Raw genomic sequence first — 18445 nt, forward strand, 5'->3', positions numbered from 1 at the left:
TATACCAGGCTATATTAATCCGTTCAGGAAAGACAGGATAGGAAGAAAAGGAGGGGGAGTGGCATTATACGTTAAAAATCATATTAAAGCCACATAATTGTAGGATCTTCATGGTAAGGAAGAGGCACTGAGGGTCAATCTGGAAAGAGGTTATAGAAAATGTATTTACAGTACAATGTGAAGGAAGCCTGTATATCACACCAGACAGAAATGGACAGAGATTTAATAGTAGACATTCAAAACATAGCTGTAAAAGGGGAAGTATTACTAATAAGTGATTTTTTAAAATTTATTTATTTATAACTTTCAATTAAATTTCACAAGAATACATCTTGCTACATCAAACGCAGAGAAGGAAAAATAATTTCAGGAAATTAAGAAAAAACAATCTTACAATATAATCAAATCTTAAACCCCTTCTTAGACCACAATAATGGTGGGGGTAATCAACGTATAATTAAAAGGAGAAATTAAATGTATATCATTCTAAAGAAAGGCTTAGTGTGATTTAAAAGATTGCATTATTCAAAAAGTCCCTCTTTAATCATTCCTTAATGATCTTCTTGACATCTTGGAACTACTTCAAATGGTCCGGAGAAAAAAAAAAGTATACTTAACTCCCAAGTACGTGACCAGGCACTTACAAGATTTTTAACATGCCAGATGTTGATTGGGTTATCCCTATTGCAGGGTCTTTCAGAATTAGGGAGATCCTGGATTCTCTACAAGAAGACCTGCTCCAGCAGTTGGTAATGGAACCCACACAGGATGGGGCCATATTGGACTTAGTACTTACAAATAGGAAGAGTGTTTCTGATGTTACACTGGGTGATCATCTGGCATCCAATGATCACTGCATGGTGTGATTTAATATTAAGATAGGTGTAGAGGAGAACTTTGCAGCGCACGAAGATGGCTGGGTAGAGGATTAGCTCTGTTGTGACAGGCAAATTTTATTAAGATTTTGGCAGTTAAAATTAAAGAAAAGTGAAGGAAAAGAGAGAATTGAAGTAAGAAATGGCTTCGGGTAAAACTAGTAAAAGTAATCCGGTGAATTCAGGAGCAGGAAGTAAAAAAAGAACAAAAATTGATTCGGTATCCCCGACAGCGGTCCCGTTGCCTCAGGAAGAAATTGATAACAGTGATTTGATGAATGAACTTCAGAAAATTAAAGAAATAGTAAGTGATAACGCTAAAAATATAAAAGTTGTGAAGGAGGAAATAGAGAGTCTGACAAATAGAATGCAGGCAGTTGACTTCAAAATTGAGCAGTTAGAAAAGCATGCTGAGAAATCTGAGGCAGAGATGCTGGTGTGTAAAAAAGATCACAGAGAAATAGAGGCGTTGAAAAAGGATTTTGAAGATTTATCAAATCGTGAAAGAAGGAATAATTTGCGTCTGATTGGGATACCTGAGGGGATTGAGCAGAATGATCCTATTCAATTTGTGACTAATTTTATCCCAAAGATCTTGCCATTTAAAAGTTCTTTTCCTTTGGAGATAGAAAGAGCACATCGGATACCGATGAAAAGATCAAATAGTCAGAAGGGTCCCCGTCCACTAATCTTTAAGCTGCTAAGACATCAGCAGGTGGTAGAGATTATAAAGCTGGCTAAAACAAACAAGGATCTTAAATGCCAGGATTCTAAGATCTTTATAGTACCTGACTTTGCAAAAGCTACAGCCTACAAAAGAAAACAGCAATGGGAGCAAGATATGGATTGATATACCCTGCTATTATGAGGGTAATTTATGAGAATAAAATTTATAATTTTGAAGAAGCAGGCAAATTACAGGAATTTCTAGATCAATATAATTTGCCTATGGTTTCATGAAAGTATTTAGAAAATGTAATAAATAATATACTTAGATTATTTTTGGTTTATATTTTTGAGTGAAAATTGAAAGATATTTTATAAAGAAGGAAAAAGTGGAAAAAAAAAATAGAAAAGGAGAAAAATATTTTCTAGAAAATTGTTGCAGTTAGGTTTAAGGGGGATCAACATTTCAAACAAGATTTAAAGAATAGAAATGAAAAATTTTAAAGAGACAATAAGAAAAGAAGATTTTGACAAGGTAAGAAGAGGGATGGAGCATATAGGAAGTGAAGAAAATATGAGGAACAATTATAAGATTTGGATGGTTTCTTAATGTGAATTTATAATTTGCATTTGAGCGTGACTGAGATAATAATATGAGGACACATAAATGCTGCATTGGAGAAATGTGGGAACTTAGAATATAATAAGATGAAAAATACAAAAGACTATTGATGTAAAGAGAAGAAGATGTGAAGATGGACTGATGGAAATGACTTGAGCATTATTTAGATTTACAATTTGCATCTGAAATTGACTGAGATATAAGGATGATGTTGCAAAAATACTTTATTGGAGAAAGATGAAATAGCAATCTGCAAGAAGATGGAATAAGAGACTGAAACAGCAGGATGAAGATGTACAAGTGTTACAGTTGTGCAGAATGGAGAATAGACTGTAATAGATTGAAGATGCAATGAAAATTAATGAGTTTTAAAAAATATGAGGTCTGCTTGGTTGAAATGTTTGATCCTTCTTTTGATGTAAGGTTAAAAAAAAAAAAAAGAATATTATAGGATGGAGTGATGTATGTTCCATTGAAGTTGTGAGAAACTTAGGTTAGACAAAAAAAATATAAAATAAAATAAAATAATATTAATCTTGGGGGGATATATATTGTAAGAAATGGTTTCCGAAATATTGGGTATATCCTTTTATAAATATATTAGAGGTATAGGATGGAAGAATGTTTGGAAATTTGAATGAGGGGGGAAGTATATAATAAAGAATTATAGTAAATATGGGTATTTAGGGTATTGAAGAATGGATTGACTGCAGGAGAATTTAGTGTTGGTTGTTTGAAAGATTATAGAAAGAAAAATGAGTATGTTATTGCCTGTGGGGAGTTTATTTTTTGCTCAGTAATATGTGCGTTTCGAAGTTTGCATTTGTGTTAGGGGAGGGGAGGGTGGGGGATGGGAATAGGGGGGATGGGGAAAGAGGGGAGGGGGAGACTCATATATTGGTTTAAGGAAAAAGAAAAAATGTATATTTTATGTTTGAGTGGATTATATATGTATTTTATATTTTATTTGTAAAATGGGTTTTAAAATTTTTTCTTTGAATGTAAATGGCCTTAATCACCCTATAAAAAGAAAAAAGGTATTGGAATATATTAAACAACAAAATATAGATATATGTTTCTTGCAAGAGACACATTTGTCTGGAACAGAGTCTATGAAGCTGACAGATAAGTGGATAAAACAATGTTTTTTGGACCAGCGGTAAAAAAGAAGGCAGGAGTTGCAATATTGATTAATAAAAAATGTCCAGCAACATTTAATATGGTTAAGGCAGATCCTCAAGGAAGGTGGTTACTTGTTGACATGAGCATGGGCAGTAATACAATGGTGTTACTAAATATATATGCACCTAATTCGAATCAAAGTGAATTCTTTAAATCTCTACAACAATTAGTTTTACCACTGGCTACTACTAATTTAGTGGTGGCTGGGGATTTCAATGCTGTTATAGAGCCAATAATGGATAAAAAGCCTAGTAGAATAATGAAATCAATGGGATTAGATAATTTGGTACAAGTATGTAATTTAAAAGATATATGGCGTATTCTTCATTTTAATGATCGGGAATTTACATTTTGTTCACATGTTCATCAATCGTTCTCAAGAATTGATTATATTTTTGTTTCAGATCAGATGGTACAGCAAGTTATAAAAGCTGACATAGAACCAATAGTAATATCTGATCATGGTGGTATATGGATAGAAGTTAACTTAGTAGATCCAGATAATTCCAAACCTGTATGGAGGTTTGATAATACATTGCTTGCTGATTCTAAATTTTGCACAGAATTTCAAAATAAAATAAATGAATATTTTAGACTTAATGATTTAGAGGAAATTTTGATTGGAATTTTATGGGATGCTTTCAAAGCAACTATGAGAGGACAAATTATATCATATTCTGCATATAAAAAGAAACTGTTAAGAAAACAATATGTGAATTTGGAAAAAGAAATTAAGAATTTGGAATTAAAATTGGTTAATAAATGGGAACAGGAGACATTTCAAATATTGTTAAAAAAAATGTGAATATAATGAAATTTCCTCTGGGTTAGTAAGGAAAGATATTTTTGCTCAGCAGGTGGTGTATTATGGTAGTGCAAATAAGGCTGGAAGATTATTGGCAAATTATTTAAAAGCAAAGAAAAGGAAGGAGAAAATAAGCATAATTAGGAAATTCTCATTCTCAAATTGGAAATATATTAAAACAATTTTTAAAATATTATAAATCATTGTATTCTTCGGAGTCTTATTTAAATAAAGAGAAAGATGGGATGGATTTTTTGAGTTTAGTTGAAGGTCCTAAGGTTCCTGATCATATAAAAAGAAGTTTAGATAAACCTATATCATTAAAAGAGTTACAAATGGCATTGAAATCCCTTAGAGTTGGGACCGCTCCAGGTGGAGATGGATTTACAGTAGAGTTTTATAAAGAATTTCAAATTTCCCTATTACCGTATTTATTAAAATTATATCAGGATCAACTGAATAAAGGTTGTATATCAGGCACTATGGCAGAATCTTTAACTATTGTTTTGCCAAAGCCAAATAAAGATCCAACATTGGTTTCAAACTACAGGCCTATATCTTTAATAAATGTAGATGGTAAATTATTAGCTAAGATTTTAGCATTAAGATTGGCTAAAGCTCTTCCGCATATAATAGGAATGAATCAAACTGGATTTGTTGCTCAAAGACACTCTTCTAATAATACTAGACTGGCATTTCAGATGTATTATTTAACAAAACAAATTAATGATCCGGCTTTTTCGGTTTCACTAGATGCTGAGAAGGCTTTTGATCGTGTAGAATGGAGTTTCATGTATCAAGCTATGGAATGGTTTGGTATTGGATCCGGATTTATACAAATGATACAAGTATTGTACAGCTCCCCAACTGCTCGCTTATATATAAATAATAATTTTTCGGATGCTTTTAAGATGCAAAGGGGAGTTAGACAAGGTTGTCCATTATCTCCTTTGCTCTTTGATATAGTTCTTGAACCCTTATTATTAGCTATTCGACAGGCAAAGGACATACAGGGTATTCCATGTGCTGGAGTGGAATATAAAGTATCTGCTTATGCAGATGACATCTTGCTTCATTTGAGGAATCCGGAAACAACAATCCCATGTCTACTGAAAGTCATAGATACATTTGGAAAATTCTCAGGATACAAAATAAATTGGACTAAATCAGAGATTTTACCTTTAAATGTGCATTGTACAAAAGGTATACTTGATTCTTTCCCTCTTATATGGAAAGAGGATGGAATAAAGTACTTAGGTATTTGGCTGAATAAAACACTTGAAGAGACAATGAGAATAAATGAAAAATTTTTATTACAAAAAGTTACAGAGTTGTGTGAGCAATGGAATCCTTTACATTTGTCCTGGTGGGGAAGAGTACAAACTGTTAAAATGATGATTTTGCCTGTGGTTTGCTATCAATTGGGAATGATACCAGTGTTTTTTCAGGGGTCTTTCTATAAAAAATTAAATAGTATTCTGGTTAAATTTATTTGGCTGGGTAAAATTGCAAGAGTGGCTTTAGTGTCTTTGCAAAGACCAATTGAGGAGGGTGGGGTAAATTTTCCCAATTTTTATAGGTATCATCAGGCCTATATCATGCGCCAAGGTATGTATTGGGTCCTCCCAGAGCTTTTGGAACAATTACCAGAGTGGTTAAGGGTGGAGAGATCACTTATCTTTCCACTTAGGCTTGATCTTTTGCTTGGTATAAAAGTGCCTAGAATACGTAAGGACAATAGAGTATTAATGGATACTTGGAAAACATTAAGGTTTGTAGACAAATTAACTACTGATTCTATTTTAAAATCGAAACAACAGACTATTTGGGTAAACTCCAAGATACAAATAGGCGGGTTTAAGGTTGTCTGGAAAGATTGGATTAAAGCAGGTATAAGATCATTAACGGAAGTAATTGATAATGGTAAGATGCTTGAATTTTCACAATTGCAACATAAATATGGTCTGAATAAAAAACAAAGTTATAAGTGGTTGCAATTGAAGCAGGCTATTCAGGTGGGGTTCCCTGAATGGAAATCTTTAAATGATCATTACAGCTTAGAATTCTTATGTTTCCAGGCAGATTTTCTGGGTCACCAGGCCGCAAAGTGGTATAAAATTATATCTAATTATTTGAATAAGAAGCCTAAAAATGGATTAAGAGATATTTGGAGCATTGAGATTAAGCATCAGATTAATGCATCTCAATGGCCACGTATTTGGTCTTGGAGAATTAAAGGTACGATGTCAGCATCTATTAGGCAAACATGGTTCTTTTTGTTGCATAGAGCATTCTGGACCCCTACTAGATTACAAAAATTAGATTGCTCTAAGTCTAATAGATGCTGGCATTGTAAAATTGAAGTTGGAACTCTAGACCATCTTTTATTTTATTGTCCATGTATTCAGACATTTTGGATATCAATATGGGATCAAGTTAATATGTTGATGGAGAGTCATGTGGCTTTATCCTATGACACAGTGATTTTTGGAATGTGTATGAGGGCCAAATGCCAAATATCTACAGCAAACAATAAATTATTGTTGATTCTTACGGGAGTGGAAATTCAACAGATAACAACTAATTGGAAAGAATGTTCTAGATTGAATTGTAATTTTTGGAGGAACTCAGTTTGTCATATGTATAAGATGGAAAGATTTCTTGCGATACAGAGGGGGTATTTTAAAAGATTTCAAGAGGTGTGGAGGCCATTAATTGAATATTATAACAAGTAAAGTTTATTCTTTTTCCTTAGGGGATAATATATAGAAATGGGATGGGAGGGATAGGGAGGGAAAAATATTGGAAATATGTTGTTATGAAAAATAAGGAGATATATGTAATAGGATGGGATATTTATTGTTGTGCATTACTGGGTATAATAAAATGTTTAAAGTGTTTGAGGAAGAAGGATGGGGGGAGGGACAGATTTCATGTCAGATTAATTGTATTATCAAAAAGGGATGTATAATTATTTATAAATTTGGAAGGAATATTTTATTGATATGGAAAAGGGTGGGAGGTGGGGGGGGAAATAAAAACATGTATAATAATATTGTTTAAGAATGCCAAGTGTGTTATGTAAATTAATTGTAATAATACTGTACACTTGTTGAAAGAAATAAAAAGGAATAAAGATTTAAAAAAAAAAAAAAAAAGATAGGTGTAGAGAGGGTTCATTCAAAAGTAAAGGTTCTAGATTTTTTTTTTTTAAACTAACTTTGTTCAGATGGGGGATTACTTCAAGGAATTGTCGTCTGGATGGGAACATCTGGCAGAAGTAGGAAAGTAGTGGGCAAACCTGAAAGGAGCTATTGTAAGAGCAACATACCATTTTTGTAAGGAAAGTAAGGAAAAGCAAAAGGAGGACACTTTGTTTCTCAAAAGTAGTAGCTGAGAAGGTAATGAATAAGAGGTTAGCTTTCATAAACTACAAGAGATTGCAGAAAGAGGAAGACAGGCGAAAATATCTGGAAAAGTTAAGAGAGGCAGGCCAAGTAGTCAGGAAAGCAAAGATGTAAATGGAAGAAAAAAAAAATAGCCGACAGTAAAACAGGGGGAAAAGAAATTTTAAAGAAATATTAGTGATAGGAAGAAGTGCAAAAGTAGCTTTGTGAGACTCAAGGTGAAGGGGAGAAATATGTAGAAGCTGATAAAGATAAGGCTGAATTGCTTAATAAATACTGTTCTGTGTTCACAGCTGATGTGTCACAGAAGACAAACACAAATAGGAATGGAGATATGGTAGACCCTGATCGATTTTCAGAGGACAAAGCAATAGGGCAGGATGGTGTACATCCAAGGGTACCAAAGAAACTTAGGAAAGTTCTGGCGGCTCCACTGGCTTCCCTCTTCAATGCTTCTCTAGAGTCGGAAGTGGTACCAGAGGACTGGAGAAGGGCAAATGTAGTGCCTCTCCACAAAAGTGGAAGTAAGACGAAGTAGGAAACTTTAGGCTGGTAAGTGACTTTTATGGTAAATAAATTAATGGAAATGCTTTTACAACAAAGAGTAGTGTCATTTCTGGAATCCTGTGGATTACAAGACCCGAGGCAACATGGATTCACTAGAGGAAGGTTTTGTTAGACAAATCTGATCAATTTCTTTGTATGGGTGACCAGAGAATTGGATAGAGTGCACTAGATATGGTGTACAGGTATTTAGATTTTAGCAAAGCCTTTGACAGTGTTCCAAACAGTGTTCCAATAAATAAACTGAGCATCCCCAGTATGGGCCCCAAAGCGACAGACTAGGTAAGGAACTGGTTGAGTGGAAGGCAACATAGGGTAGTGATCAGTGATGTGCCTAAAGGTTCTATTCTTGGTCCTGTTCTTTTTAACATTTTTATAAGCAATATTGCTGAAGGGCTTTCGGGTAAGATTTGCCTATTTGTGGATGATGATAACGAAGCCTTAGATATTTATATCTAATCATTGCATACATACTAACCCCCCCTCCCTCCAATCTCTCTCTCTCCTATTGTTTCAGTCCAGTCTGTGGATTACTGTATTATTTGTCTCCTGTCCATTTGATTATGTATTCTTTTATGTTCCCCTATTTTACTTTTGTAAACTACCTTGAAGTCTGACTAGGTGATATAACAAATTTTATTAAAACTTGAAACTTAATTTTATAAAAGGCATTTTATGCATGTATAATACCGTCAAAAGAACATAGGGGCCCTTCTACTAAAGCTTAGCATGTGCTAAATGGTAAGAAGTCCAAAAGTATAAAATGGGCTTATCATTTAGCATGTGATAAGCTTTAGTAAAAAGGGACCCTATGCTCGAGGGTGTTATACATGCATAAAATGCATTTTAGAAAATGAGAGTAATTACTTCATTCCTTCACTAAAAACGTGTGGAGCGTGGAGTGTGGAGAGTGGTTAAAGCTACAGCCTCAGCCCCCTGAGGTTGTGGGTTCAAATCCACGCTGCTCCTTGTGACCCTGGGCAAGTCACTTAATCCCCCCATTGCCCCAGGTACATTAGATAGATTGTGAGCCTGCCGGGACAGATAGGGGAAAATGCTTGAGTACCTGAATAAATTCATGTAAACCGTTCTGAGCTCCCCTGGGAGAACGGTATAGAAAATTGAATAAATAAAATAAAAAAAAAATAAAAAATATCAGGTTAGATGTTTGGGGGGGGGTTAATTGCCATACTATGAACTATAGATGACACTTAGTGGTCAAACAGGTTTATTACAAGTTTATTACAATAGCCAAATTCTGAAATCCACTGTTACTGTTCCCATAATTCATTTTTATTTATTTTCATACTTTCACATTTCTCTCAAAGAGGCTTTGAAACCACTTATAACAAAAGCAATCACAACAGTAAAACAGAACTAACCTAAAACTTATATAAAATCTCATAAAATGTTATAATACACTTGCAAAATATATGATAAAAATTACATAACATAGAAATAGCCTTATTGGGTTAGACCAATGGTTCATCCAGCCCAGTATCTCATCCTCACAGTGGCCATTCCAGGTTATAAGTATCTGGAAACCCCCAAATAGTAGCAGCATAGTAGCTACTGATTCTGGGCAAGCAGTGACTTCCCCTATATCTGTCTCAATAGCAGACTATGGACTTTTCCTTCAGGAACTTGTCCAAACCTTTTATAAAAGCAGCTATATTAACTGCTCTTACCATATCTTCTGGCAATATGTTCCATAACTTAACTATTTTCTGAGTGAAAAAATATTTCCCTTAACTTCATCGAGTGTCCCATAGTCTTTGTAATTTTTGACGGAGTGAAAAATTGATCCACTTGAACCCGTTCTATTCCACTCAGGATTTTGTAGACTTCAATCATATCTCCCCTCAGCTGTCTCTTGTCCAAGTTTCAAGTTTATTAGGTTTTAATATACCGACCATCAAATAAATATCTGGCCGGTTTACATTATAATAAAAAATATAGATAAGAAAGAGGAGTTAATATATTCAATATTTAGAAGTACAAACAGTGTATATTAAAACATAAACAAGACAAACTTGATTGTGAGGGAAGAGGTTTGTGGAAGGGTAAAGTTATATTGTTAAGAGAAAAGGGAGAAAGAGGGAATGGGAAAAAACATTTGGGTGGGGAAAAAGTCTTTTAAAAATAATTTTTGAAGGTTAAATAATTGAAAATAACAGAGAAAGTAGATACTAAACTGAAATAAATGCATCGCGGAATAGAAAAGTCTTTAGGCCTATCTTAAATTTATCCAGTTGTTGTTCGTCGCGAAGAGGTTGTGGTAAAGAGTTCCATAGCGTTGGAGCAGAGACAGAGAAATTTATTTTCCGTGTATAGTAAAAATGTTTAATAGAGGGGATCAGAAGGAGATTTTGATTTGTGGATCTCAGAGTACGAGATGAACATTGGGGAATGAGGAGTTTATGTAGAAATGAAGGCAGATGAGAGGATTTTATTTTAAAGGTCAAGAGAATGATTTTATATGTGATTCGGTGGGCCACAGGAAGCCAGTGGGCATCTTTCAGAATTGGAGTGACGTGATCATATTTACCCAGTTTATAAATGAGTTTTATAGCTGTATTTTGAATCAATTGGAGACGTCGGATTTCTTTTTGGGGAAGACCGTTAAGAAGGGAATTACAATAGTCTAGGTGAGAAATGATCAGAGAATGAACCAGAATTGTAATTGATTCGATCTGCAAGATTGAAGTTAATGAACGAATGATACGGAGTTTATAGAAACAAGTTTTTATTATAGAACTGATGTGATCATGAAATGATAAATCTTTATCAATAATGACCCCTAAAAGTTTTATTTTTGTTTCCATTTGAATTGGAACTGATTTAATAGTTATTTTTTCCGGTAAAGATTCAGTATTCTTGGTTGAGAATAAGAGGCCACGGGATTTGTTGACATTGAGGGAAAGTTTGTTAGAGTAAAGCCAGTCGTTTATGGAATCCAGTTTATTGTTGATATCTTTTATGTCAGAAATGTTGGAAGTGTTGATTGGATGAAGGAGCTGAATGTCATCTGCATAGGCGAAGATCGTAAATCCGATAGATTGAGCTAGAGTTAGAAGAGGAGATAGAAAGATATTAAATAGTAATGGTGATAGAATGGAACCTTGTGGAACACCATAGATTTGAGCTAAAGAAATCGAAGTTTCATTCATTGCATGAACTTTAAAACTGCGTTCTGTGAAGTAGGACGTGAACCATGAAAGTGCAGATCCAGTGATACCACAGTCTTTGAGTCTATTTAAAAGGAGAGAATGGTCAATGGTATCAAAGGCTGCTGAGAGGTCGAGAGAAATAAGGACGACGGATTTTTGGTGTTCATGATAATAGTGTATAGTTGAGATGAGGCCTAGCAGTGACAGTTCCGTTGAATGTGATGAGCGAAAACCAGTTTGACAGGGATGCAAGGCGTGAGTTTTTTCGATAAATTCAGACAGTTGAGTGTGGACGATTTTTTCCGTTAGTTTCGATAATAACGGAAGATTAGCAATTGGACGGTAACTTGCTGGAAGAGAGGGATCAGAATTATGTTGTTTAATTTTTGGAAAGACAAGAGCAGTTTTCCAACCCGAAGGAACAGTACAGTCAGAAAGAGATTTAGATATCATTTCCCAGATATAAGGGCCAAAGTGAGAGAAAAATTTTTTAAGGAGAGAAGGAGGAATACTCTCTAAAGGAGTGTTAGAGGTATTTAAAGATTGCAAACTGAAGAGCCTTAACCTTTTTAGTCTTTCCTCATACGATCCCCTTTATCATCTTGGTCGCTCTTCTTTGAACCTTTTCTGGTGCCATTATATCTTTCTTGAGATAAGGAGACCAGAATTGAATGCAATTCTCCAGGAGTTGCATCATGAAATGATACAGAGGCATTATAAAATTCTTATTCTTGTTAACCATCCCATTTTTAATAATTCCTAGCATCTTGTTTGCTTTCTGGCCACCACCACACATTGGGAGAAGGTTTCATCATATTGTCTATGATGACACCTAGATCCTTTTTTTGGGTGCTAATCCCCAAGGTGGACCCTAGCATCCAGAAACTGCAATTTGGGTTATTCACAAGTACGAGGGGGCACTCGGAGAAATTGAAAGGGGACAGGTTTAGAACAAACGCTAGGAAGTTCTTTTTCATCCAGAGGGTGGTGGATACATGGAACGCACTTCCAGAGGCTGTGATAGGCAGAAGCACGTTACAGGGCTTCAAAGAAGGTTTGGATAGGTTCCTAGAGGACAAAGGGATTGAGGGGTACAGATAGGAGTAGAGGCAGGTTATAGGGATAGGAGTAAGAGGTAAGTTATAGAAATAGTCAGGGATCACTGCTCAGGTAATAGGCCTGATGGTCCGCCACGGGAGCGGACCCCTGGGTGAGATGGACCTCTGGTCTGCCTCAGCGGAGGCAACTTCTTATGTTCTTAGCTACCTTGTGAGGCTTGATAGGAAGAGGAATGAGCCCTCAGGATTAAACCTAAGTTCTAAAAGCTGTCTTGCATGCTCAAATCCTTGGAGGAGAGTATCCCATCTGCAAGAGCAGTGAGTGAGCCTCTGTGCCTGTGTCTCAGAGCCAGCCTCTACCCTCTGAGAAAGAGTTGCAAGTTAATCTTCACACCAATCTCTTATGGAGGAAGACTGAAATAGATCCATCAACAGGAACAGTACCCCCAAAAATTGAACTCGCATAAATGTCAAGCTCCAACACAGATCTCCTATGCAGGCCTCTTGTACCACCAAAGGCTTGTCACTTGACACTAAATGTTGCTCTATTTTCCAAACAGCTAAGGATATAAACAAGAATGGAAGTGATCTTCCAAGAAGGAATCATCCGACTGGTGCAAAAGGTGAAGTACCCATCCTGACCAGCCCTTGAGACTGGATGAAAGTCCTGGATCTACCAGAATTATCCAGCCTCCTGCTTTTCTTTCTCTGGCTGAAGAACTTTCTTGTCTTTGAGTTTTGCCAAGCCTATGTGACCGCCACTCACACAGGTGCCCTACTTTATCCCTTGTAGAGCCACAAATGCTTCTTTCAAGTCCAGATTACAGCTCCCCTCCCAGGATATCAGGTTCACTTCTATGGTGCAAAATAACCATGAAGGGGGACTCCTATCAATTCCCTACCAGAGACAACTGTGAAAGTGACCTACTCAGGCCTCTTCCAGTCTCCATAAAGAAACAGAAAGTAACCTTGTAACTCTGTGATAATGAAAGTCACCCTGAAAGGAGTCTGAACCAGAAGAGATATATATGGGTCCAAGTCTAAGTTACAATGTATAAGTCCATTATTGTAGAGCCCAGGACTTGCAAAAAGGACCAGTCCCATGGAGGATGTGAAAACAGGAGATCTGAGCAGTGCAAGTGGGGTCTTGGATCTCAAGACCATATCTCCTATGCTCCATAATAGGAGCACGAGGCAATACCCCATTTGGTTTAGCGACAGTGATGTTTTATAAATTGACAGCATGGATCACTGAAGAGACACTGAAATGGCATATTACATTGGACTTTACAAGCCGTTTTTTCAGACAATAGTGATTTTTGATTGCTGATAAACATTGTTAATATTGTGATTCTTTCTTACAGTGGCAAAACTTTTGGGGAGGACACTGTGGTATACATAAATATGTTATCTGACACGTTTGACTTGTATTTAGTAACATACCTGGGGTGATATCAATGATGTATTAACAGAGCGATGAGTGGTGGTGCCCATTGAGGCATCCATACTTTACTTCTGCGCTCTCCTGTTTAAGAAGTTGGTGGTGCAATTTATTCTGAAGGTCAACACCATATAATAAAATAACAATAAAACAAGGTATCATAGGGGTCACATTTTAGGGCGAGGCCTTTAAACTACTGATCTACAGCATTTTAGAGCATAATCAGAGAACAATAGTTAAGTGCCCTATTGTCATTTGAACATGTACGTCTACTTAGGAAACATAAATCCCAGTATTCTATAAATTTAAGCACATAATAGGCACTTAAATTTAGGTGACCTGTTAAAGAATGAGGGGGATATAACCAGGGATCTAAAGGAAAGCTGATTAAGAAGAGTGCAGTGTTCTAGCTGAACATAACCTTGGACATATGCATAACTGTGAAGGGGCCTTTATCATTAAAAATCTTATAAACCAGAAAAAAAAGCTTAAATTTCATCCATTGACCAACAGGCAGCCAAGTACAGGAATTCAGCTGCCTTACTCTACACGATCTGGAGTCTCATTAGCAGAGACTCTAAGAGAAGGCTGATCAAAACAGGGACTCCTCTTAGCAGATCAGAGTCCATCCCTGCTTTTGTAAGTTCATAACAGAAAAGGTCCAACTGCAAACAGTTCCCTCTGATCTCTCTCCTGCCAACAACCACCAGCTTACGACCCCCTAGTCCAATCTTCTGTAATGCCCCTCTAGGAATTCCCTAAGAATGTCAAGTTACTGTACTACCCAGCCTTGCCCTTTTGCGATTGTATTGTGTAGTATTGTATTGTTTCGTATCACTAAATATACTCTCCAATGTAACTTCTGTGAAAACCGTTCTGACCTCCCGGGAGGATAGAAATCGAATCAAATAAATAAATAAATGTAAATCCATAAAAGCTCCATGCTTTCATTATTAATCAGCTGGATTACTGTAATGCCCTGCTAAATGGTTTATGGATTACTAATCTGAAAAGATTACAAATCATATAGAATACAGCTGTTAAACTAATTACAAACTCTAAGAAATTTGATCACGTGACCCCGACTTTTACAAGAGGAACACTGATTACCAATTATAGAATTTTTAAGATCATGGCCTAACTCAAAAAGTTCACAACTTAAATTCCCCGTTATATCTGTCTAGGCTTTTGACTCCATATGGCCCCAAGAGAACTCTGAGATCCTCACAGCAGAATCTACTTGTCATTCCCTCCTTTTGAACTATTGGCCTTTAAACTGCTAGATCCAGAAATTTTAGTGTCTCTACTTCATCACTTTGAAATGCCCTACCTTTGGCCCTCCAAGTGGAACGTTCACTAGAGAGATTCAAGACTGCCTTAAAGGCATTCTGGTTTAACGACACCTTTGGTATCAATCAATGACATTTTTGTTTTTTGGGCCCTAATCCTACTTCTGTCGGGGAATATGCTGCCTCTAATTTGTATTCACTTTACCTTTTTCACTCCTATATATTGTAGATCTGTTTCTTTCTCTTTTCCCTATATTTGCGTATTAATACACTGTGAATTGCCCAGAGAGTCTACTGATTGGGCGATATGTCAAAGCTGAAATAAACTTGGAACTCTTTCTAAGCTAGCACTCAATTAATAAGGCCCTTAAGCTCGGACAGACATTAGGGCTGCCCTTCAGAAAGCATTCAAGATGTCCTTTAAGAAATAATTCAACCATGATTAATAAGTAGCTCATGAGGAATGCTATGTTCACATCTCACCTGATATGCAAGCAGGACAACATTGCTGTGGTGCCCCCTCCAAAAACCCAGACAGTAAAAAACACAATCAGAAGTGTTGTGGTGAACATCATCTGTCTTGCATAGGTGGCTGTGTCACGAATGGCCAGGGCAAAAGCCATGGCTCCTCGAAGCCCTGAAAAACAAACAAATTAAAAAAAAATAACCACAGTCTGTCTACAGGCCCCATCTTCAAGTCCTGCAGGAGGCAAACAACTAATCTGAATCCACATCATGTCCTACTAGATGAGAGAATCAATGGTTGCAAATCTAAAATGCACATTTCCTCCTCCTGCCAGCTGCATGCTGTTTTCTGACCTCAAGTTGCTCTCGCTGCAAGGGTGGTATTTATGATTTCTGTAGTGCCTTTTGGGGCTAGTCATCCATTGCATAGCACATGTGGCCCAAAACGACTCTCATTGCGCTCTCTTGCTCCTGCTCTTCCCTCCTAGTCTCACCTTTAAACACACTGCTGCCGCTTTTGAGGACCAACAAGCTAGGAAGCAAATGGCAGCCTGCTAGGTTCGCACTGCAGGCTGCTGTAATTAGCTTAGTGGCGGACTCGGAAGACAACCTCTCTCGCTGGATGCAGGAAGTAGCAAAGGTAAGGCCCCGCCCGTCGCAAGGGCCCCAGCGAGATACTGGATCTGGACACCCAGGATCTTGAGAGGGCGGGAAAATAGACTCGAAGACAGGGAAGATGCTGGACTGGAGGAGGTAGAGAGGGGAAACACCCTGAACCGAGAAGAGTGAGATGACAGGCGCTGGGGAGGGGGAAGACAAAGAGAGTGAGACAGAAAGACAAGGATCAAAGGTGGGAGGACTCAAAATGTTAACAGAAGGAAGATAGAGAGGGAGAAACCTGAAACAAAGGGGAGGCAGAAGAGAGGGGGACAGATGTTGACTTGGGGGGGTGTATAGAGGAAAGAGAGAGAGAGACTGCAGAGGTGGAAAGATTCTGGACCAGGAAGGAAGGAAGGAGAAAGAGAGAAGCACCTGGAAGAAAGGAGGTGGGGGTTGTAAGCAGAAGATAGGACAAAAGGGGATAGACAGGAGGCAGGTGCTGGACTATGGGAGGTACAGACAGAGTGTGAGAGACCCGAGGAAGAACAGAGAGATGGAAAATCATAACAGAGGAGGGAGAGAGGAGGAGATCTGGAACAAAGGTGGTGGTAGATACAAAGGAGAATTGACACTGGATCTGGGGAGGGTAAGCAGAGGGAAAAGAGATAGAGACCTGGACCCAAAGGGGATGGGGCTGGATTGTGAAAGAAATGTTGGATGCACAGTAAGAAGGAAGTCCAACCAGAAACTAATTAAATCACCAGACAGCAAAGGTAGGAAAATTATTTTATTTTCAATTTAGTGATTGAAATGTGTCAGTTTTGAGAATTTACATCTGCTGTGTGTATTGTGTGTATATGAAAGGAAAAAAAATTGCATTATAATTAGTAAAAGGGGCAGGATCTGGGGCACAGCTTGGGTAGGTTTAGAGCGGAGCTTGGGAGGTCTGTGGTTGGGGGTACTTAGCTTGAAGTATTAAGAGAAATACTGCTGTAGGCAATCAGTCATGCCTCTCCTCTCCTGCCCTCTTCCCTGCTGGCGTCTCATGACCCATCTGGAAGTCCTCTGTGCATACGCAGATATCAACGTGATAATGTCACGAATGCATGTAATGTCATCACAGCAACATCTGTGCACTTCTGGGTGCCTCGAGCCATGGCCACTACCTGCAGCCCTCGCTACATTTTCCGACTTTGTTTCGGCCCCGGATCATTTTTGAGTTGTGCAAGCCTGCCACAGCAGATCAAAGATTGCTGTAAATTGCTGTCTAATCTGCATGCAAAGTATGCACAAACTTCATAGTTAATTTTGAAAAAGAAACCACTTGGATATTTTATCTCAGAAAATCTGTTAGTAGGTAAATACACACACATCGAAAAGAATACTTGTATTTTGCAGCTGCTGTCTAGTTCCAAATGAAACTTATCAATCAAAACTTATCTTTTCAATAAATTTCTCTGACTCCATATTTATTTTGATGTATCTTCAAATGCTTCCAGACTAATCTGATTAATCTTATTATGCTGATGTCATTTTTGGAGCTTTTGTAATTTCGCTGTTTACAGTCTCTTCCTTTGTAAACCGCTTTGAACTGTTTGTGGTATTGCGGTATATAATAATAAAGTTATTATTATTATTATAATAATAAAAGAGCACATGTGAAAATCAAACTACTGAATATACTCGAATATAAGTCGAGACCCCCATTTATCCCCCAAAAAGAGGAAAAATGGCCGACTCAAATATAAGACGGGAGCTTAATATTCAAGTGCCATACCCTGCCAGGATCTGCACCCAGTGTCCCCTCCTTCACGCCCTCCCCTGCCAGGCTCTGTACTCAGCCCCTCTCTCTGCCAGCTTCTGCAACCAGCCCCCCTGACTATTTGCCAGCTTCTGCACCCAGCCCCCTTCCCTCCCTGCCCTACAACAATCTGAACCCAGCCCCCCCCCTCACTAACAGGCTATGCAGACAGCCGCCCTCACTACTTCCACAATGCACCCTGTCCCCCCTCCCTGCAGGGCTCTGCACCCTGTCCCACCTCCTCTTCCACCTCTGGTGGTAGGCCGGGACAGGAGGGATCCCTCCCATCTCCCGTCCGGCCGAAACTAATAATTTTTTTTTTTTACCCCATGTACCTTTTCTGTTAACCCTGATGGTCCAGAGGTGTATGGGCAGGAGTGAATTTTCCGCGCTCCTGCCTGCATACCCCCTTCCGGACTTGGAGCTCACTGCACACAGGAGCGAGCTTCTCAAGCTCCCGCCTGGCCCTGCGCCGCTCACTGAACGGCTGCCGCCAGTTC

General features: G+C 37.7%; 1 protein-coding gene across 1 annotated transcript in view; it reads right to left on the reverse strand.

The window, feature by feature from the left end:
• Positions 1–18445, reverse strand: part of SLC9A6 (solute carrier family 9 member A6) — a 95873-nt gene that overhangs the window by 9041 nt on the left and 68387 nt on the right. The window contains exon 12 of the mRNA XM_033945742.1: positions 15563–15716. Coding sequence (XP_033801633.1) covers positions 15563–15716 — 154 coding nt within the window. The remainder of the gene's footprint in view (positions 1–15562; positions 15717–18445) is intronic.

Source organism: Geotrypetes seraphini, chromosome 5, assembly GCF_902459505.1.
Source record: "Geotrypetes seraphini chromosome 5, aGeoSer1.1, whole genome shotgun sequence".
In the NCBI taxonomy this organism is placed as follows: domain Eukaryota; kingdom Metazoa; phylum Chordata; class Amphibia; order Gymnophiona; family Dermophiidae; genus Geotrypetes; species Geotrypetes seraphini.